Genomic DNA, 22,005 nt, shown 5'->3' on the forward strand with positions numbered 1-22,005 from the left:
TTATGTACATCGCTTAATTGCCACTAGTTCCCTCTTCTGTGTATAGGTTTAATCCTTTAAGCTAATGACCATCCGTCACTGAATCTTGTGGCATGGGGTTCTGCATGTTAACTGCATGAACAAGTACCTCCTTGGCTCAATCCCTAGCTGCTAGTCAGTTTCATGGGGGTCGCCCTGGATTCTAGTCTTGTGAGTGAGGGTCAGAACTCTCCTTGGGGTTATCAACCTCTGCAGTGTTCCTTCTTAGTTATTTCTTCCTTGAACTTGAAAGAAACCCAAATTATTGGCACTGTTTTTCACAGGCAAAGCAATGAAATAGGCGTTGGGGACTGAGATTTTTGGCAAGTGGGATTTGAGAGAGAGGAGAAACTAAAACTGAAAGTCGGTTTCAGGGTTCTCCCAAAGAGACACTCTTCGCCTCCGGTCGTCCTGATGGCTTCCAGCCAGCCCAGGCTGAACAGGCCGGTTTAGCCAGCAAGCTGAGTACAACTCGCTTCATCGTCGGCAGCCCCAAATATCTCCTGGTTTCTGGGCTTTCTGGGGACATCTGGCTGGCCACTACAAGAAGCAGGCTGCTCGATTAGGTCAACCGATCCAATACTGAGCTAGATCTCCTGGTCTAGGTTTTCAAACAAGGGTGCGATAGGGGTTGAACTCGACTCTGACCCCCATCTGTCAGAGACGATTGCTCTACTGAGCAGAAAGATGGACTAGATAGAAGATCTCTTAAGGTCCCTTCCAGCTCCACGGGTCGACGATTCTGTGATTCTGAACTCCAGCTTTTTAAAAACTTGGCGGCAGAAAAGCAAAGCTGCTTGACACCCAATTCTGGATGTCAAGCAAAAAAAAGACCACCATCCCCACACCCCCAACCAGACCAAACCGGCAGAGAAGGACATTAACTAGCCGGGAAACGCTCTTGGCAGAGTTGCTGCAAGGCGTGTTCGTTTGCTGGCGAAGCTTGTAGTTGGCCCGAATGAGCGCGGGCCGCCTCCTGCAAGTTGTGGCCGTCTTTCTGGAGGACGGCTGTGTTCACCTGCCGTTTTTTAATCTTGCTTTTAGGCGCGCAGGAAGAGAGTATCGAGCGGTGTGGAGTTCCCAAAGCGCCCCCTACTAAGGAGGCTCCTCTCTAGCCCCTCTGGGTGCCGAAACACTCAATTATTCAGACCTTCACAATTCATTAGCACACCGCCAAGGTTGTGAGATGCTGTTCGCAGGTAAGTCAGACGCTGGTTGTCGCCGGGGGTGGCAGGGAGACAGGACGGAGGAATATGAGAGCGGTTTATAAAATAATATGAGCCATGCAGAGAGAGAGAAACCTTTCTTCTGTTGCAGGCCAGAGAAGCAAACGTCGCCAGTGGGACAGGTTAGCGGCAGGTTCCCCAAAGACAACATGATGGGTGTCGTCGTCCCCCGCAGTGCATAATTTAAAATAAAATAATATAAATATAGAAGAAGATTAGATGATGCCAGCTAGAACCTTTAGCTTATTTAATCATGCAAAGAAGGGGTTAGGAGTGTTAGGGGCCTGTGTTTGAACCTTCACAGTCCAGAGGTTGATCGGGCCACTCTCGTAAAGGCCGGACCTACCTTGCAAGGTGGTTGTGAGGAACCGGAAGAACAATATAAATCTCTTGGAGTGGGGAGCTCAAGGCAGAGGTGCATAGGAAGTTGCCTCCACTAAGTCAGACCCTTGGTCCATCTAGCTCAGCGTTGTCCAGGAACATAGGAAGCTGCCATATACTGAGTCAGACCCTTGGTCCATCTAGCTCAGTATTGTCTTCACAGACTGGCAGCGGCTTCTCCAAGGTTGCAGGCAGGAATCTCTCTCAGCCCTCTCTTGGAGATGCCGCCAGGGAGGGAACTTGGAAACTTCTGCTCTTCCCAAAGCGGCTCCATCCGCTGAGGGGAATCTCTTCCAGGGCTCATACTTCTAGTCTCCCGTTCAAATGTAAACCAGGGTGGACTCTGCTTAGCTAAGGGGACCAGTCATGCTTGCTACCACAACACCAGCTCTCCTCTCCTAGAGGAGACACTGACTGGCAGCAGCTTTTCCAAGGTCTCAGGCAGGAGTCTTTCCTAGCCCTACCTGGAGATGCTGCCAGGGAGTCAGGACCGTCTGCATACAAAGCGGATGTTTTACCACCGAGCTACGTAGGAAGTTGCCTCCTACTGAGTCAGACCTGTGGTCCATCTTGCTCAGCGCTGCGTATTCTGACTGGCAGCGGCTCTCCAGGATTTCGGACAGGACTCTTTCCCAGCCTCTCCTTTTAGGACTGAAATCCATCTGGATTGATCTTTGCAAAACGGGCACTGCTTGAATAACAGCCTCGTGTTTGGGGATGTTTTGTTTCCAGTCTAACAAATACTCGACCAGACGCTCCACTTTCCTCGGTTTTCCTTGTCTAGGAATGTATAGTAAACAAGGCCTCTAACAGCACGTTGGGTTTTCCTTCCCCCTAAATTAAAAGTACACAAACTTGGGTACTGAAGGGCCAGTTGACCCCTTTCCTGCTCTGTAATTGAGACCTTGCAGCCTTCCCCTTGGAATGGGTGTTCCCTGGTGCCTGCAAGATGAGGCAAGGGAAACTCTCCCACTCACTTTTTCCACTCTTTTGGAATCTTGCTCCAATTAGTACTATAAGCACAGGCATGTTCCTCCAGCTGCCTTATCTCTGCTTAGCCATGCAGCTGTTTGCTGGGAGAGCCAAGTGGAACCTCCATTCCCAGCAGCAGTGTATCTTTGGGGACAAGCAGCAGAGAACCGAAGCCCCCAGCCTTTGAGAAGTCGGCAAGCTGGGCATGAAGAAAGCAGGCTTCCCTGTTGCCAGTCGCTAGAATCCGGTATCCTGAGATACACTGCCTTGGAACACGGAGGCTCTGTTGATGTGCATTGGTGCAGGCCCCCTGTTAGAAGCCGTGTGCGCACGTGTACGCCCTGATCCTGGTTTTCTTATGTGCTTACGGCTGGGCAACCAGACAACTGAAGTGGAATCTATATTTTACCCAGCAAACCGTGTGTGTGAGCGGGCAGCATCAGGGCTTGTTTAAAGTACACCCCAGGAAGTTTTGTTTTTGCCAGATATATAATTAACTTGTGGGACTTTCAGGCCGTGGGGTTATGCAGAGGGTAAAATCAGAATTGCTGTCGTCAGGTGGGAGTTGTTTTTCCAGTGGCAGAGGAGTGCGGGAAAGGGAGAGATGGTTGACACGGCTTGGGTTGGTAAATCAATCCACAAACTTTTGTGAGAGAACAACAATGTCCACTTCGCTGGATGCATGAAATCAAGGTCATACATTTGGGGAACCGGTGCCCAGTCCCCCAGATTTTGTCTGTGTGCGTGACATCTGCACAAGAGACCTACATTTGAGGTTTCCGTAGCACCTCAGACCAAAAGTGATTCTCTACCTTGGGCAGCAAAGATCTTCTTCTGATACTCGCAGGCCTTTGGTGCTTGGATGATGGCCATTTTAATACTGGCACGGCCGCCGTCGTTTTATGGGTGTGACAGTAAACTGGGCTAGGAAACCGGTTGGAAAGGGGCACACACAGAACCCAAACAATAATAAAGAAATGTTCATGTTGACTTAAAACATCTCTGTTCGTAAGTGGATGAGGAAGGAACTCAAAGACAGTTTTGGGAAATGGAAAGGAGACCTACGCAAGACCCTTCGCCAAATCTATGGTGCGGCCACATCTGGAGTACTGTGTACAGCTTTGGTCACCGGATCTTAAGGAGGATATTGTAGGACTGGGAAAGGGGCAGAAGAGGGCAGCCGAGATGATCAGGGGCCTGGAGCACTTCCGGATGAGTCTAGACTACAGCATCAGAGGCTTTTTAGTTTGGAAAAGAGGCAACTATGGGGAGTCATGATCGAAGTGTATAAAATTATGCATGGAGTGGTGAGAGTGGACAGAGAGAAATGTTTCTCTCTCTCACACACAACACGAGACCAGGGGTCACCCCATGAAACTGAAGAAATGTAGGACCGACAAGAGGAAGTCCTTTGTCACACAGCGCAGAATTAATCTGTGGAATTCTCTGCCACGGGATGCGGTGGCGGCCACCAGCTTGGATGGTTTTAAAAGGGGCTTAGACAAATTCATGGAGGACAGGTCTGTCAAGGGCTACTAGTCTGGTGGCTGTGGGCCACCTCCAGCCTCAGAGGCAGGATGCCTCTGAATACCAGTTGTAGGGAAGCCACAGCAGGAGAGAGGGCATGCCTTCATCTCCTGCTTGGGGGCTTCCTGGAGGCATCTGGCAGGAAACAGGATGCCTGACTAGATAGGCCTTGGGCCTGATCCAGCAGGGCTGTGCTTATGTTCTTGGACGTGAGTGAGTGAGTGAGTGTGTGTGGTTCATCCCCCCCCCCACTTCCTAATTACCAGTTCTGGAGATGTCCAAACTGGAAGCACAAGAGTCGTCCCATCCTGGAAGTGACTCTGTGGGATGACTATGTCTGCAATGTCTTGTGTGTGCTAGGAACAACCCTATGGTTTCAGATTGGGCAAGCCACTTTCTCTCTCTGCCCCGGTTTGTCATCCGTGGCACGGGGATCATCGCGGCTCTATGCACAGAATGTCCTCTGCCCTCGTGGAAAAGGCTGGCAGGCAGCTGAACCACGCCGTACCAAGACAGATAATCTGCGAGCCCGTGATACAGACAGGGGTGTGTATGGATTCACGCACGTGGCTCGGGGACGGGGTGGCAGCAGGCCAGTTCTGAAGCCTCAGAAGCCTCGTGGTGCTCCAGGCCAAAGGGAACAAGGCTCTGTGACATCACAGCAGGTAAGCCAATGACAGCTGGGCGAGTCTGATCAGTCAGTGGGGCATCCGACTTCACATTATGCTTAACGGCATAATGTGGTTCGTTGGGCAGGTGACGGAACTGTTATAAATCTGCACCCGGAGTGTTTTCTAAAGGAAACACCACCATCTGTTTCTCAGCAACCTGCTGTTAGAAGGGCACGGTTTCGGTGGTAGAAGAAATGGCTCCAATCCCTGTATGCCTCTGAGAAGAATCAAACCTTTGATCACACACCTACAGAAGCATCACTTTGTCTCTATATGCCTTCCGGTGCCAGGCGTAAACATGACTCAAGGCTGGAGTGCTCAACCTGGGCTCCTCAGATGATGTTGGACTACAACTCCCATTGTCCCCTGCCACAATGGCTGAATGGGGGCGATGGGATATGTAGTCAAACAAGGTCCGAAAGTGGAGAGAGAGAAATTCTTCTCCCTCTCACGTAACATTAGACTCGGGGGTCATCCCCTGAAACTGATTGCCAGGAAATTTAGGCCCAACCAACAGAAGTACTTTTTCACACAGCGCATAATCAGCTTGTGGAACTCTCTGCCGCATGATGTGATGACAGCCAATCTGGATGGCTTGAAGAGGGGTTTGGATAATTTCATGGAGGAGAGGTCTATCGTTGGCTACTAGTCGGAGGGCTACAGGCCACCTCCAGCCTCAAAGGCAGGATGCCTCTGAGTCCCAATTGCAGGGCAGTCACAGAAGGAGAGAGGACATGCCCTCTACTCCTGCCTGTGGCTTTCAGCGGCATCTGTTGGGCCACTGGGTGAAACAGGATGCTGGACTAGATGGGCCTCCTTGGGCCTGATCCAGCAGGGCTGTTCTTATGTCAGGGACCCGTTTGAGAACGCTTGCTCTCAGGCCTTTGGGGAAATCTGAGCCAATTTTAAAAATGTTTAATTATTGATTTATTGACTGCTCTTGGTGGTTCTGACTGCTGGTTTTATTTTTATTTTTATTTTGTTTTATTCTTTCTTTCTCTCCTTGTGTTTTATTTCACTCTGTTTATCGCGCTTGAGTTCCCAAGTGGAAGGAAAGCAGGGTAGGCATTTTCAGCATAAATTCCGATTGTGCACTGCGTATCTGATTAATTTTAAAATGATCAACAGGACGGTACTGCAAGAGGGGATTACAACATAGCCGAAACACGACAGGTTGCATAATGATATAGATTGTTCAGTCATCTTGGTGGAGCTACAATCCTTTGCCCAAAGGCGTCTCATGTTGGACAAAACCTCTGCATCTGTGTCTTCGTGGACTCCTCTAGAGTTCGATAATTTCCTGACACCGCTGCAGGTGTATATAATTTATTTCCCCGCTCTGATATTGATGGAGTCGATAGCCGTCTCCAGTGTTTAGCATAGCTTATCCTAGCAGCTGTGGGACAAAATGGTTTGCTGGTGTGTTTTTTTAGAATGATTATTCGGTACATCTTTCATATCACTTAATCAAGAAGCCTAAAGATAATATTAGCCCCGGGAGCCACTCAATAGCTGTATTTGGTGGGGGGGGGGGAGGGGGCAAGCCCCACATGTATGGGGACTACTAACTCTCTCCCTTTGGGTGGTCCCATAACTCCAGAGGGGTTTCCATGTCTGCAGCTTCATCAGACTAGCACAAGCACATTCCTTAAGAGTTTTCTCTTGCGTTGGAACTTGGTTTTAGATTGCCTGCTCTTTGGGGCAGAGACCTGTCATGATATCGCTTGCTAAAGGGAGTTAATAATACTCGCCTACCTTGCAAGGTGGTGGTTAAGGGTGAGAGTAGGGTAATGCAATTTGAAATTTCCTGGACACATGCTGATTATGATGGTTTTCTGGCTTCCACACATATCTAATATAAGAAGCTGCCATATACTGAGTCAGACCCTTGGTCTGTCTAGCTCAGTATTGTCTACACAGACTGGCAGTGGCTTCTCCAAGGTTGCAGGCAGGAATCTCTCAGGGAGATGTTTGATAGTAAGGGTGGCTGTTGATGAAGCTAATTGGGTTTCTTTCCATGTCGCCCTATATGAAAAGGGTGGGCGCTTGGGAGATGTGGTTGGATGTATCTCTTTCGGCAAAGGAAGTTAGATTTAGCTTGTCGTCCTTTCTTTTCGTTGATTGGGGCGGTTCAGCTGGATCTGCTGTTTCAAGCTAATTGTGTAGGGTTTCTCTCTAGCTGCAAAAATTTGGGTGGCCTAATTTGCATATTATGCCAATCATGTGGCAACTAATTTGCATTGCATTGATTGATTGATTAGACAGATTTGTATAGTTTCCCCTCCTTCTGTGCCCTCCCATGTGATCAGATCCAGAGTAAAATCCAGGCAGTGCATTTGAAATCTGTGTAAATCTGGGTGGAATTTAGCAGCGGGGTAGAAGAGCCAAAGTCCGGGGGCTACCCTAAATTCTGGGGTCCGTGGAACTCTCCCCCACTGAAGCGGACATACATTGGGTCCCCAGTGACCCCAGCACCTCTTTCTCTCTCTCTCCTTAATCCCCTAGGAAGAAAAAAATAGGTGCTGGGGCTTAGAACCAGTTAAGCCTTGATTGAGCCCCCCCCCCCCCGCATCTCTTTCCTTCCCTATCTTAATTATTCCTTACCCCCTTGGGAAAAATGAAAAGGGCTGAGCTTTGGAAGCCCCAAACCTCTTGCTTGAACCCCGGCAACTCAACGACGAATACTTAGATACCGCTTTTCAACCCAAAGTTCCCAAAGCGGTTTACAAAGATATAAATAAATCAAAGATGGCTCTCTCTCGCCCAAGGGGGGCTCGCACTCTAAAAAAAAAGAAAGAAACCTATCAAGATAGACACCAGCAGCAGCCGCCACTGGAGGGATGCTGTGCTGGGTGGGGCTGGATAGGGCCAGTGGCTCCCCCGCAGCTTAAACGAAAGAGGCTCACCACTTTAAAAAGGTGCCTCCTCTTTGCTCAGTTAGCAGGCAAGGGTTGGCTCTCTCTTGCCTCCAGCTTGACAAGGCCGGATCGTGACATGCTCAGCTGTGTTAAGGTCACAAGGCCCCATAGCACAACCCACACAGGCACACACACCCCGCCCCCAATAGTCTCCTAACCCCCCAAAGCCCATGCAAAATGGGAAGAAGGCGGCAGCTTTTGCTCGGCACGCCCCGATGCAACGGAAAACACCTCGCCGAGGCAGCGACCTGGCAATCCGCCCCTGTTTGCACTAGGAAAACACCTTCTTTCTAAAAGGGAAGAGAGAGAAAAGGTCCCACGTGGAAGTAGGGAGCGGGTTTCTTTTTGAGGGCGGCGGCAGCAGCAGCAGCAGCAGCAGCAGCAGGGCTGTGCCCGCCCCCTCGAGGGCGGAGCTGCGGGCCGGTGTCAAAGGCGGCGGGGCGGGGCGGGGCTGGGCGCGGAGGGTGCCCGGCGGGAAGAAGCGGCGGCGGCGGAGCTGGGGGGCCCCTGGACGGAGTGGGGGGCCATGGGGCCGCTGCAGCTGCTCTCCTGCGCCTGCGTGGCCTTCACGCTGGGCATGTTCGGGACCGGCCTGTGAGCACACGCGGGGAGGGGGAGGGTGGCTGGGTGCTGGGGGGCAGAGGGCCCCGTGGGGCGGCGGCGCCGGGCTGAGAGTTGGGCGGGACCTTTAGAGGTCGTCTAGGCTGCCCCTCCCGCTCTGCGCCCCATCTCTCTGGGTTGGTGGTCCCTCTGAGCAGAAACGCCTCCTTCTCCTCCTCCTCGGCTCCCAGAGGGGTCTGTGGGGCAGAGCTGGGTGGGGGGAGTCCGCCGCTGATCGCTGCCCCACAGCATTCTGCACGGGGTGGGTGGGGTGGGGGTGGCTTTCCATGGGGTAGGTTGGGTTACACTATTGGCAAGAATGCAAGAGTTATAACGCGGGGGGGGGGGGGCAGCGCGAGTTAACGTGTGTGGGGCAGGGAGCGCCTCGTTCGCTGTGGGGGCGAAGGTGCTGGCATAAGTGCAGCTGGGGGGCTTGGTGGCATATTGCTGGGGGGCAGGGTGGGGTGTGACCTTGTGGTGCTATGAGGCAGGAGGTGGGTGGGGTGAGGGAGGGATGGGGCAGGGGGAGGAGCAGGGCACGTTTCAGTTGTAGGGGCAAATCATGGGACTGACAGGCAAGGCCCAGTGCTGAGGGGGCAGATACAGGAAGCTATGGGGCACACAGATAGGGTGCGTTAAGTGGGGCTGGTCCCAGCAGCGAGTTGCAAGTTGCCTGTGCATCTAGGCACTCTGGGGGTGCGGTCAGGGGAGTCCAAATAAATGTCCTCTGGGTGATCCCCTACGCCCCACTTCTTCCCCTCTGTCCCAGGTCTGACCTGCAACGGATGTATACAGCCAGGAGTGTGGAGAATATCCAGTTCCTTCCATTCCTCACCACCGACATCAAGTATGCCTTGGCGTGTGTGTGTGTGTGGTAGCTCTGTTAAGTGGGTGGGCTTGTATGAGAGGATGAAGTTGTTTCCTGCAGAGTCAGGCTCTTGGTCCGTCTAGGTCAGCATCGCCTACTCGGGCTGGCAGAGGTTTTAAGCAGGGAGGGACTTTCCCCACTACCTGCTGCCTGGACCTATAAAATAGGTATACGACAATTTCCAGGTAGCAAGTGTGGGAAATAAGAGATCTGTACATGACCCTTTTATTAAAAACAAAAACATGTTTATATATGTGTAAAAATAAATAAATCTCCAGGTGGCAGGTAATGGGGAAATAATCTAATATATACTTGCACGTGACCTCTGAGAAACGTACACTCCAGAATATATGATACAAGGGAGTTAACATGCGGGTGGTATGGGGAAGCAAACACAGGAAGATTATGCAGTTAATTATGTTACATGTATTTAAGCTTAAACAAAAAATGTGGGGGATTGAACCCGAGACCTTCAACATGCAAGGTGTTTCTTCGAATGCCAAGCTATGGGCCCTCCCCAATGTTATATATCTGAATAAATGTAGGAAGCTGTTGCCTACGACGTCTGACCCTTGGTCCCTCGAGCTTAGTATTGCCTACACTGACTGGCAGCTGCTCTTCAGAGTTTTATTTATCTATCTATCTATCTATCTATCATATTTTTACACCGCCCAAAACTTATGTCTCTGGGCGGTTTGCAACAAGATTAAAAAGTTAAACATTAATTAAAAACAAAAGCAAAACAAAAATTTAAAAGCAAGAAATGTAAAACACAATTTAAAATTTTTAAAACAATATTCTAAAAAGAACATTCAAAACAATCAAAATAATATCAGTTAAAAGCCTGGGTGAAGAAATGCATCTTTAAGGGCTTTTTAAAAGTCGTCAGAGATGGGGAGGCTCTTATTACACTAGGGAGCGCCTTCCAAAGCCTTGGAGCAGCAACGGAGAAGGCCCGTGTCCCTGAGTAGCCACCAGACGAGCCGGTGGCAAATGCAGACGGACCTTTCGCCGTTCTCTTAAAAAAGATGGGGGTCTCAGTTTAGCAGCTAGAATAAATTATGCAACTGGTGTAATTTGGGTGGCTTGCGGGTGGGGGTATTCCACTATGTGGCTGGAATGAAAGCCCAAAACTTGCTGTCCTTTTTTTTTTTTTTTAATTTAAGATCGATGATAATCGCCCTCTCATTCCCCAACAGCAACCTCAGCTGGCTGAGCTACGGTTTCCTGAAAGGCGACTGGACGCTGATCATAGTCAATGCCATCGGCGCGACCCTTCAGACCCTCTATGTCCTTGTCTATTTCTACTTCAGCCCTGAGAAGGTGGGTGTGGCCCCAAACCCAGTGCGAGGGGATCTGTCCCCTGTCAGAAGCAGGATACTGGGCTAGGTAGGCCATAGCCAGATCCAGCAGGACTCTTTTTATGGTTGTATCATTGGTACAGTCAGGTCTACGTTTTGGAGGTTGTTGACTCAAGGTGGATCTCTTCAGTCAACAACGGCCCGTGGTTTGGTGGACGATAAATTTCCAGTGTGCTGGCCACGCCCCATGGCTTGCTATCTCTGGGTCATTCGCAGGGCACTGTGGGGTTGTTTTGAGGAAGTTTTGCTGCGCACGTACGCAGACATGGAATATTGGCAATAAACAACCTTGCCGTTGTTTATATAGTTTACATATTCCCCTCGCCCCTGGATTTTGAGCACATCGGGCACTTGAGGTCACTCACACTGAGATGAGGACAGTCAAACCTCCATGGACAGAGGCAGTATACCTGTGAATGCCAGTTGTTTGAGGGCAACAGCGGTGGAAAGCTGTGGCTTTTGTGTCCTCTGCTTGTGGAGAATGTGAGGCATCTGGAATCCACTGTGGGGAATGGGATATACCACTCGATGGGCCTCTGGTCTGATCCAGCAGTTTCCAGGTGTTACTGGCTCTCTTTCTTGGGCCTTGGATTGGCCGATTCAGTCTGTGTGCCTGCGTCTCCCACATTTCCAGAGTGGCCGGTAACTTGGGCAGAGATCCAACAGCCAGCTTCCCCCAAAGGCAGGTGATTCTCCTGGGTTCTCTGCGTCAGAAGCAATGATATATTTCACTGGTGCAGAGATACAGCAGGGTTGCCTGTGCACTGAAAGGCGAATCTGGGACGGTGACTCAACGTAGACCTGTAGCAGGCAACAAGCAACCTTCTTGTTGAGGGCGAGGGCTTTGGAGTGGCGGGGAACTTAGGTTAGTTAATGCATTAGAGTTTTGTGGCACGTGGTTTCGGGAACCGTGGAAGAAGGAAGTACTTTTTTCACCCGGCACCTAATTAATCTCTGGAACTCTCTGCCACAGGATGTGGCGGTGGCCACCAGCTTGGATGGCTTTAAGTCGGGCTTAGACTAATTCATGGAGGACAGGGCTATCAGTGGCTACTAGTCTGGTGGCTGTGGGCCACCTCCAGCCTCAGAGGCAGGATGCCTCTCAATCCCAGTTGCAGGGAGCCACAGCAGGAGAGGGGGCATGCCCTCGACTCCTGCTTGTGGGCTTCCCGGAGGCATCTGGGGAGCCACTGTGAACCAGGATGCTGGACTAGATGGGCCTTGAGCCTAATCCAGCAGGGCGCTTATGAACTGGGATAGTGGGGGACATGTCATGCTGGAAGCATCCTAAAAATAGGAATGAACACTGTTGCTTCCAGATCCTCAATCCTCTTCCTGCCTCTCTCCCCTCTGCGTCCCGCAATCTAGCGTTCCGTCTTGCTGAAGACCTTGGCCTTGCTGGCAGTGCTGCTTCTCGGCTATTGCTACTTCAACATGCTGGTACAGGATGTGACCCTGCGGCTCGCCCGTCTGGGCCTTTTCTGCAGCCTCTTCACCATCAGCATGTACCTCTCCCCGCTGGCGGACCTGGTAGGTGACGACCTCGCTCTGGTTTTCAGGAGGATGGATTCTAATCAAGGTGACATAAATCAGCCACGAAAACACCGCGCTTTAAATCACCCAGGAACAAGGCCGACCTTCGCCTGTTGATCAAGATAGTGTAAACCAATTCACTAACTGATTCAGCTTCTCTAAATTTTGCAGACAACTAGAACGGTAGGCAGGAAAGGAAGCAGTTTTCTGTCCCTGACAGCAAACATGTTTGTTGCAGTAGGAGGCATTTTAGAAGAGGCATTCATTTTAGAAGAGGCATTCCTTCTGGTTAAAGCAGTTTAGAATCTTTTCATGCAGAATATCATCAGATTCCATTGCTTGCTCTGAAACTCTCTCTGGTGAACAGAATAACCATTTAACTTGAGGAAACACTATATAAACTGCCTATTTTTTATTTTATTTTTAAGGTGCATGCCCTCTCTCCTGCTGGTGCTCCTCTGCAACTGGGATTGAGAGGCATCGTGCCTCTGAGGCTGGCGGTAGCCTATAGCCACCAGACTAGTAGCCATTGATAGACCTGTCCTCCATGAATTTGTCAAAGCGCCTTTTAAAGCCATCCAAACTAGCTATCACCACATCCTGTGGCAGAGAATTCCATAGATTAATTATGAAAAAGTGTGAAAAAGTACTTCTTGTCGCTCCTAAATTTCCCGACCTTCACTTTAATGGGTTGACCACTGGTTCTCGTGTTGTGAGAGAGGGAGAAAAACTTCCCTCTGTCCACCCTCTCCACTTCATGCATAATTTTATACACCTCGATCATGTCTCCCCTTAGTTACCTCTTTTCCAAGGTAAAGAGCCCCAGATGCTGTAGCCTAGCCTCTTAAGGAAGGTGCTCCAGGCCCCTGATCATCCGGGTTGCCTTCTTCTGCACCTTTTCCAGTTCTACAATGTCCTCCTTAAGATACGGTGCCCAGAACTGTATGCAATACTCCAAATGTGGTTGCACCATAGATTTGTATAAGGGCATTATAACACTAGCATCCTTGTTTTCAGTCCCCTTCCCAATGATCCCTAGCATGGAATTAGCTTTTTCCACAGCTGCCACACATTGAGTCAACACTTTCAACGAACTGTCCACCACAACCCCAAGATCCCTCTCCTGGTCAGTCACCGACAGCTCAGATCCCATCAGCGTATATGTGAAGTTGGGGTCCCCCCCCAATATGCATCACTTTACACGTGCTTACACTGAACCGCATTTGCCATTTTGTCATCCACTCCCCCAGTTTGGAGAGCTCCTTTGGGAGCTCCTCACAATCTGTTTTGGATCTCACTCCAAAACAGGAACTCGTGATCTTGAGTCTGATCTCTCTTCCTGCTTTCTGAATGGTCTGTGTTCAAACGACATTATGCTTTGGGGATGGGCAGGACGGGGCAAGGTGGTCCCCCACAGCTGACAGGACAATTCTCTGCACTTGGGCAGGCCAAGATCGTGAAGACGCAGTCCACGCAATGCCTTTCCTTTCCTCTGACCGTTACAACCTTCTTGGCTTCAGCCAGTTGGACGCTGTATGGGCTTCTGCTTCAAGACCTCTATATCGCGGTGAGTCTCAGCCTGGCAAGCTCACAGGATGCTTAATGAGTAACTGGGCCCGCTGCGTCCCACCCTTGACCTTGCCTAAATCATGCCCCATTGATTTTAATTAATTAAATGGAGAGGCTAATAAAGCACCCTGGGCAGAACTGGGTGGGGGTGATGCAGCCGGCGTGGGATTTATAGATCCTCTCGTTCTCCCCCTTCACTTTTTCCACTCTCTTTTCTCCTCGTTGCCCTTCACCTCGCCCTGCCTCCTGCCCGCCGCCAGGTCCCCAACGTGCCAGGCATCGCCACCAGCATGGTCCGGTTCTGGCTTTTCTGGCGCTTCCCAGACCACGACAGAGCCTACAAGCTGCTGCAGGCCTGAGGCCCCGGGGATGGCCGTCGACCGCCCTCGAGACTGCCTGAGAGACGGGAGGGGCGTCGAGGCTCAGTGGCGTGGGCGGGCGCGCTTCCGTGCACATGCACCGCTCGGCCGGTGCTTCTTCCGTAAGTCAGTTTCTCCACCTCGGACTGAACGGGGCCTCTAAAAACCAAACAGCCCGAGGCCACAATCCACCTTGACAATGAAGGGGCCCGTTTTCCCTACCTCGGTCCAGTTTTGATGCGAGAGAAAGTGCAGGAGCGGTTGGTGGACCACCCAAATCCCCCCCCCCCATTGGGGGAACGGTGGACACCTTTCCTAATCCTCGGTAAGCATCCCCTCGTTCCCTCTGCTCTTTGCAGACTCAGTTTCTGCCGCCAAAGTGGAGGGGTGTTACCATTTCTAGCTGCCTGCTAGCTGTGCCTTTTGACCAAGCCCTGTTCCTCGCATCTGCTTGCCCCGATTTGGGGGGTGATGGGCCAGAGATCTTTCCCAAGCTCCAGGAAAGGAACCAGTGGCTCTCTGCTTGTGGGTGTCCCCCCGTCCCGCCCCCTTTATTATGTGCTGATTGGTACAAGTGCCTTATAATAAACTACGTTTTTTTTAAAAAAAGAGAGTGCTATCCTTTCTCCTTTACATTCTCTCTGGGCAAGGCAGATCTTCCCCCATCAGCGAAAACTGGTTGCCGGATCAGAACCGAGATCTGTTGAAGTCTAACGTTCGGTTTCCAAAAAAGCAGATGCTTGTGACGCTTTCGACACAAACCACGAATACCTCAGATCACAAGCAGAGAGTGGAGGTTTTCCTGTAGGAAGCTACTGATATCCTAGCATCTGTTAGCAGGTAACCAAAAAGTCCTCAGAGCAGTACATAGCCAGGAAATGCTTCCCTGTCCCAAAGGCTCACTTGGTCTAATTAATAATCATTAATTAATAACTGCAGGGGTTTATATTGTCTACCCAACTTTCCAGGTGACTTGAAAGTATTCCCGTTTCCCCCCAAAGCTTGTGCCATGTGATTTGTTAAATACTGCAGTTATCCCAAGCGGGATGTAGATACTACTACGAATATTTATATGCCACTCTTCAACCAAAGATCCCAAAGCGGTTTACATAGAAAAAGACATCATACAGAAATAAGATGGTCCCCTGTCCCCAAAGGGCTCGAAATCTAAAAAAGAAACATCCCTCCACTGGAGGGATGCTGGGTCGGATAGGGCCAGTTGCTCTCCCCCTGCTAAATGTAAGAGAATCACCACTTAAAAAGGTGTCTCTTTGTGCAGTTAGCAGGGTTCAAATGGAGATAGTTCTGATGTCTTTTTCTGATGTTTTTATGCTTGTGTTTTAATGAATTTATTTTTTAAAATCAGATTTGTTTTTATATTTTTTAGCTCAATATTTTAATGTGTCTCTTTTATAATCTTGTTTTTAAATTTTATTGTGAGCCGCCTTGGGGTTTTCTTAATGAAAGGCAAGGTATAAATTTAACAAAAAACAAATAAACAATAAATAAATAAATAAATAAATAAAGGTCAGGGTAGAGGTCGATCTGATTCCAATGGGGTACCATCCTCCAGGAAGTTCTGTGTAAGCTCCCCTCCAAGCGAACGGGAGCTGTGTGCGAGTATTGCGTTAATTAATCAACTGGGGAGAACCGCAGAGCCAAGTCCCTGTGGTGAGTGAAGTTGGAACACTGGGGTGCCTCTGAGCGTGTGCAGAGTGCACTTGTCGAAAGCCACACTCCTGGGATTGAGCCCTGCCTCCTATTTTTAAATGAAATAAATCAAATATACTGAACTTGAGGGAAATGACGGCCGCATCCTCTGCTCGTCGAAGCCACCTCCACTCCGGAAGCTGCTCATTAGTTTGCTCCTGTTAATTACCCAGCGCCTCACCTTGCCACATCAACAGCACAAGTGTTAATTAAAAAATCTAGAAAATCCTGGCCGTGGAACAAGAGAAACCTGGCACAGCTGCCTGGAGGATGAGGCAGGTCCGGGGCTGTGGCGAAGGCTTGGCTGACAGATGGGCATGCCATTCCAAATGATCAAAGTGTAAGGAACGACATTCCACAAAACAAGAAAGGTAACAAGTGAGATGATGCTTTTTTTTGGTTGTTTGGGCCAACTGGCATTTCAAGTCGCGCGGCAAGTTTTCGAGTCACACAGGACTCTTCCGCTGGTTGGATGCACCAAAAAAGAATAGTTGGATATTATTTGCTTGAGTATCAAGCTTAAGGAAGAGTCATAGGGACATAAGTAAGCCATGCTTGATCAGACCCAAGGTCCCTCTAGCCTAGCATCCTGTTTGCTTCTCTCTGTGACCTTTGCCAGTTATTGTCATGTCTTGTGGCAGCGAGTCTTTAGGTTGGGTCCAGAAGTGCCTCCTCTTGTCTGTCCTGAATCTACTCCCCATCAGTTACATGAACTTGTGTGACTCCAAAACATGCAGCTGGCGTTGACTTGTGTGACTCTGAAGACTGCAACCTGCATAGAGTTGTGGAACTTCAAAGACCTGCATTTTAAATGCTAAGGAAGGTATTATCTCATTTGATCTGCTCTTCTTGGCCTGGGAGGACATAATTTACAAGAGCTAGCTTGCTCTTGTGATATCCTTCACCTGTGGGCACCTCTGGCTCCAAACAGTAGGATGCCTTTGGAGCAAGTATCACCCTGGAAAAGGTCCAGGCACTGGGCCATTTCTTTCAGATCCAGTTACGAGCTAGCAGCAGGAAATCCAAACCGGAAATTATTCCAGAGCCACCCTTCCCTAAAGGCACATGGGAACCGCTGTGCCTACATCTGTGCCAGGGATCAGGCCTGGAATTTATTTCACGCCTGCATACAATCCTAGAATGTGAGAAATCACGGGGGAGAGTGTTTCTGAGCATACTCAGAGTGCCTGTTCCCTCGCCCTTGACTCATCCCAGCCAGTTCTTTCACATCCAGGTCAGAAAGCACCTAAGTTCTGTTTCTGAATTCAAAATTTGATGCCAAATTGAATGAGATTTGCAATTTGTACTGGTGTTTTTTGTGTATACATGTATTACACCTTCCTCCCAAGAGCTCAGGATAATGTGTGCATGCCTACTTATGTAGCAATCTTTGCCCACACATGCACCAGGCTTTACCAACAGGGCCCTTTGTTTTAAATATGCATAGTTTCTCTCTTCTCCAGAGTCTGCACAATGGATCTGCTTTGCACAGTGTTTGCTAAGTTACCTTGAAGCTCCTAGACACAGAATTTAACTATTGCCCAACAAAGTTACCTGTATCTAAGACAGGCACACCTTTTGGTTGCACAGAAATTCGGTGTGTGGGGGAGCAAATCCTCCCTGCTCCTGAAATTCAAACCTCTCCCTCAAGAAAAAAAGAATGGATTGGTAATTTCAGGAGCAAGCAATACTGTCAAGAAGTTACCAGTTTATCCAAGCTCTATTCGAATGAGGCCTGGCTGTATTTTGGCAATCCATGAAAAGGGTATGCAGCATGCATGCAGTATTCTGGAACGGTCCAGTTATTTGTGTTTTTAAATAAAATCTATTTCAAGCTTGCTTTTCTTAACGAACCTGCCTTTTACCAAGCCTGACCCTCAGCTCCTCTTGATTCAAGGTTCTCTACTGCAATTTGCTGTTGTTATCTGTGATCTCAAGAAAGGGACTTTCCCCACTTCTGCTGCCTGAAATTCTTCTCGCAGAGATGGTAAGGCTCTATGGGGAACTGTATTTATTATTATTTATTTATTAAAAATTATCTTATATACCACCTCCTCCGAAGACTCTAGGTGGTGAGCAACAAAACCAATAACAATTTTGAAATAAAGTAATAATGAAAGGGCAAATGCATGGGGGAACAGGTGGGTCTTAGGAATGGCTTTAAAAGCAGCCAGGGAGGGGGCTGAACAAATCGGGGCGGGGGGGAGTGTACCAAAGAATCGGGGCAGCCACAGAAAAGGCCCTCCTATGGGTCCAGGCATCACACACTTCACCAAGGTCCAGGACACGAAGGTGAACCAGCTGAGAAGACCTCACACGATGGGACACAACTGGCCCAGAGAGGCAATCCTGGAGATATACAGGTGCTAAGCCCATAAGAGTTTTGTAGGTGAGAACCAGCACACATATACTGTATAATGCCAGAGAAAATCTCCCTCGCTCAGTTAAGACACGGATGAGCTGTATTTGGGGGGGCTAAGCGGTCGCTCTTGGGCCCACTTAGATTGCAATCTGTTGGATCTACCAAAATCATAGGAAGCCCCTGACGAGCAAGCCTGGCCAGGTCGATACAGCTCGGGGGTTGGTCACACTGAAATGGGACCAAGAGATGGAATCTAAGAATTGGTCAGAAAATACAACAGGGGCGTGAGAACAAGAATTCGGCTTTCCTCTCTAGGTGAACCAAAACCTGTGTTCCAAAAAATGAAAATTGCTTATTTTGAAAAGAGAGCCTCCAGCTCCAACCATTCTCTGATATTTTATTGGTCCAGGCAGTATATAATTCCCCCCCCCTCCTTTGGTCACAGGAGCCAGTCTAATGCAGATAGGATCAGAATTTCAGGCCGCGTTGGGTGAGGTCGTCCCGGGCTTCTCGGATCTGGGCTTGGAGTTCCCGCGCTGCGTCCTCACAGTCGTTGAAAGTTGCCAGACGGTACCCGACGGTGCCCAAAGAGTAGCATCCAAACGCCACCAGGAAGTAGGTAGGCAGGGGCCACAGCACTTGGTACAATGGTGAGGGCAGAGGGTGAAGCCCCAAAAGATTCAGCGTCAGGGCTGCCCAGATGGCACCCAGGAGGGTCAAGGTTGACAGCCATTGTAGCAGCTTCGTCATGGCGGTGCGGCTGTGGAGGGGAAAAAAAAGCAGAGCTAAGCGTGCAGACTGGGTTGAGATCACGGAGCTGCCACTTACAGAGTCTGGCTATTGGTCTGTCTAGCCCAGAACTGCCTGCTCTGACTGGCAGCGACCTTCTGTGTTTAGAACACATCCTCTGAGCTGCAGCGCTTCGCAAGAAAAACGAAAGCCGCTGTTTTAGCAGAGATAACTGGTTCCCTGCTCCAGAGGGAAACAGACACAAAACACACACATGCATTGGAGATCCCAGCAACAGCCACCAGAAGGGACACTATGCGTGTTGAACTGGCTCAGCTGCACTCCCCTTGCTAACCATGATGTCTCAAAAGGGGTCTCTTTGCTCAGGTAGCTCAAATGACCTGCAGGCTTTGTACTACAAGAGTGTTTGGAGATGGTTCCCTGCCCCAAAGGGGCTCCCAATAAAAAACACAAAACACAAGGGCAGCCTGTGTTAGGCTGAATACAGATGGCTGTTCCCCCTGCTGCTAAATACGAGAGAGCCCCTATTTTGAAAAGTGCCTCTGGGGTCAGGAGGTAGCGGGCTGGATTATGATCCATGCCAGGAAGAGCTGTATCAGTGAGGTGACTGCCTGCCCGGCAGGCGGCATGAAAGCCCTGGCAGGGGCGATGGCTGCTGGCGGTCAGGCTGCCCCCGCTGCTATCCTGTCCTTCCAGATTTCTCTTTGCTACGCAGATGCCATGAAATCTCCGTGCAAGGAGGCATACTGGCAGCAACAGGGAAGACGAGAGCAGGGTCTGCTGGCAGGATGCGATTGCAAATTCGCAATGGATCCCCAATTCTGATCGTGCCAGCAGCAGACCCTGCCAACCTTCTTGAGGAGGGCTGGCCTTGTGACAGCAGCAGGCATGCATCGTCCTCTCGGCTAAGCAGGGTTGCAAGGGAATGGGAGACTCCATATGTGGGCGCTGTAAGATATTCCCCTTCAGCGGGTGGCGCCGCTCCGGGAAGAGCATCGCGGTTCCCAGCTCCCTACCTGGCAGCATCTCCCAAGACAGGGCCGAGAGAGAGGAGACTCCTGCTGCCTGCCGTTCTGGAAAAGCGGCTGCCAGTCTGGGCAGACTATACCGAGCTACACGGACCGATGGTCTGACTCGGTATATGGCAGCTGCCTATGTTCCGACCCAGGGGCTGCCAGCATGCATGCATGCAGTAAGTGCATTGATACACCGCCCCATACAAAAAAAAGTCCCTGCTCCGTTCACAATATGAAACCATTAAACCATTGGCTTAATTAAGACAATTTAAAATGCAATAAAAACTCCAAAACCGAAGCTTTAAAATGGCAAACTCAGAAAGCATGGCTCCTTTTCCAGCGCCCCCTTTCTTGGGCGACCCCCACTCCCCTTCCCCACCTCTACCAACACCCCCCGCGCCCCCTGCTCTGGAACCCACTTTTTTTCCTTTCCTGCCGAATCCTTTGCGGTCCTCCGCAGTTTCCTAGGACAGGGAGCCTTCCAGGGAGTCGCGCAGCAGTGACGTCAAAGGCCCGCGCGTGCCGCGGTGCGTGCTGGGAGTTGTAGTTTCCGTATGAGTTTTTGGAGGGAGTGCAGGCTCTTCGCTCTCCCCCGCCCCACCTCTTTGGGTGGTCGTGCGGGAGGCAGCTCAGGGACCTGCTCCTCATGCGACATTCTCAGCTACTAGGCAGTCAAGGGTCCCAGTCAGACCCAGAGTGCTCCTGAGGGCGTGCAGAGTGACGCTGCTCCTGCTGCTTAGTGCAAACAGCCCCCACCTGCGAGGAAACGGGCTTCCTTCCAGGTCCAGCGTTTGGGTGAGTCTGAGCCTCTTTTCTTCTCCCAAGCTTTGCTTTTGCTCATTTCTTGCTAGAAAAATGGACAGGACAGACTAGGGATCCAACTCGGGGTTCTGTGTTTTTAGCATCCGCACCATAATTTATTTAATTTTTATTTATACACCACCCCAAAAGCAAGTCTCTGGGCGGTTTACAACAAAACAACAATGACTATAATAATAAAAACCAAATAGAAAGGTTAAAACCTGACAACAATTTAAACTTTAAAAGGTTAAAACTATTAAAAATCAAACAATTAAAACAGTATCTAATTAATGTCATAAATTAAAGTCATAAGCCATTAAAATCCCCAGGATTGCTTTTCATAGGGTTGCCAACTCTATAGCTGAACAGCTATACTGTTCAGGACTGGGGGGTTTTGCCCAGCATTTATTTATTTGTTTATTTAAAATATTTCTATATTGCCCAAAACTTGCGGCTCTGGGCTGTTTACAGTTAAAATCATTTAAAACATTAAACCAATTAACAATTAAAATCATGTAAAAGATTTTTAAAAAACATTTAGAACCCAGTATTAACATTATTTAAAACTATAAATCTAATTAAAAGCCTGGGTGAATAAAAGTGTCTTCAGTTGCCAGAGATGTCCCCCTGCCCCATTATTTTCTACAACATTATTTATCGATCTATTTATTTATCTATTCATTTGACTGGACTATCAAAGCTATTGGATTCTGCAGGACTGTTTTCAAGGGCATCCCTGCTAACTGAGCAGAGAGACACCTTTTAAAATGTTGATTGTCTTGTATTTAGCAGGGAGAGAGCAACTGGCCCTGTCCGGCCCCAGCACAGCATCCCTCCAGTGTCTGTTTGCTGGTGTCTGTCTTTGCAGATTGTGAGCCCTTTGGGGACAGGGGACCATCTTATTTATGTATTTATTTTTCTATGTAAACCGCTTTGAGGACTTTGTTTGAAGAGCTGTAGTCAAATAGTCGTAAATTGGTGGCCTTTCCTGGAAATTCCAGGCCCATCCTGCGGGGTTGCCAACCTTCGTATAAATATGGTTATTTCTCCCACACTCCGCCTAACCTCCTTCATCGGGTTCTTGTGAAGATTAGCTGTGTTGTTGTCATCTATACTAGCAAAAGGGCTTGCCGCGGACAAACAGGCCCATTCCCACATGACGTTCAACACTCCTGCGACAAGTGCGCAGAATACACTGGTACAGGCATTCGCATGTTCTGCTGAACCCAGGTTCACTTTGAACATGAGCACAGGTGCCGTCATTCATACACATACACACACACACACACACACACACACACACACCTCTGTACGGGCTTGGGGCTTTAGTATGGGGTCTCGTTCCCCATGCTTTCCAATGAGA

The 22,005-nt window shown here is 49.5% G+C and overlaps 2 protein-coding genes across 8 annotated transcripts; one reads left to right on the forward strand and one right to left on the reverse strand.

Annotated features, from left to right (window-relative positions):
- Nucleotides 1-1,086: 1,086 nt before the first annotated feature.
- Nucleotides 1,087-18,656, forward strand: SLC50A1 (solute carrier family 50 member 1). 7 transcript variants are annotated; one of them, XR_008312159.1, is made up of 9 exons: nucleotides 7,914-8,307; nucleotides 9,083-9,160; nucleotides 10,381-10,504; nucleotides 11,911-12,121; nucleotides 13,523-13,642; nucleotides 13,905-14,125; nucleotides 14,654-14,843; nucleotides 17,611-17,700; nucleotides 18,521-18,656. XR_008312159.1 is itself a non-coding variant. In XM_053277546.1 (6 exons), exons 2-6 carry the CDS (start codon nucleotides 9,099-9,101, stop codon nucleotides 14,042-14,044), a joined length of 657 nt encoding a protein of 218 aa, XP_053133521.1. In that variant the 5' UTR covers nucleotides 1,087-1,217; nucleotides 9,083-9,098; the 3' UTR covers nucleotides 14,045-14,616. The 7 variants fall into 7 exon arrangements, 3 of the variants coding, with proteins under 3 accessions (XP_053133521.1, XP_053133520.1, XP_053133522.1); XR_008312158.1 differs by having other exon boundaries at nucleotides 14,658-14,843; XR_008312161.1 differs by having other exon boundaries at nucleotides 7,933-8,307; nucleotides 11,911-12,072; nucleotides 14,658-14,843.
- Nucleotides 18,453-20,402, reverse strand: DPM3 (dolichyl-phosphate mannosyltransferase subunit 3, regulatory). Its single transcript, XM_053277566.1, has 2 exons — nucleotides 20,261-20,402; nucleotides 18,453-18,835 (listed from the first exon to the last, which is right to left on the reverse strand). Exon 2 carries the CDS (start codon nucleotides 18,823-18,825, stop codon nucleotides 18,544-18,546), a length of 282 nt encoding a protein of 93 aa, XP_053133541.1. The 5' UTR covers nucleotides 18,826-18,835; nucleotides 20,261-20,402; the 3' UTR covers nucleotides 18,453-18,543.
- Between the last annotated feature and the right edge of the window lie 1,603 nt (nucleotides 20,403-22,005).

Source organism: Hemicordylus capensis, chromosome 14 (genome assembly GCF_027244095.1).
Source record: "Hemicordylus capensis ecotype Gifberg chromosome 14, rHemCap1.1.pri, whole genome shotgun sequence".
NCBI lineage: Eukaryota > Metazoa > Chordata > Lepidosauria > Squamata > Cordylidae > Hemicordylus > Hemicordylus capensis.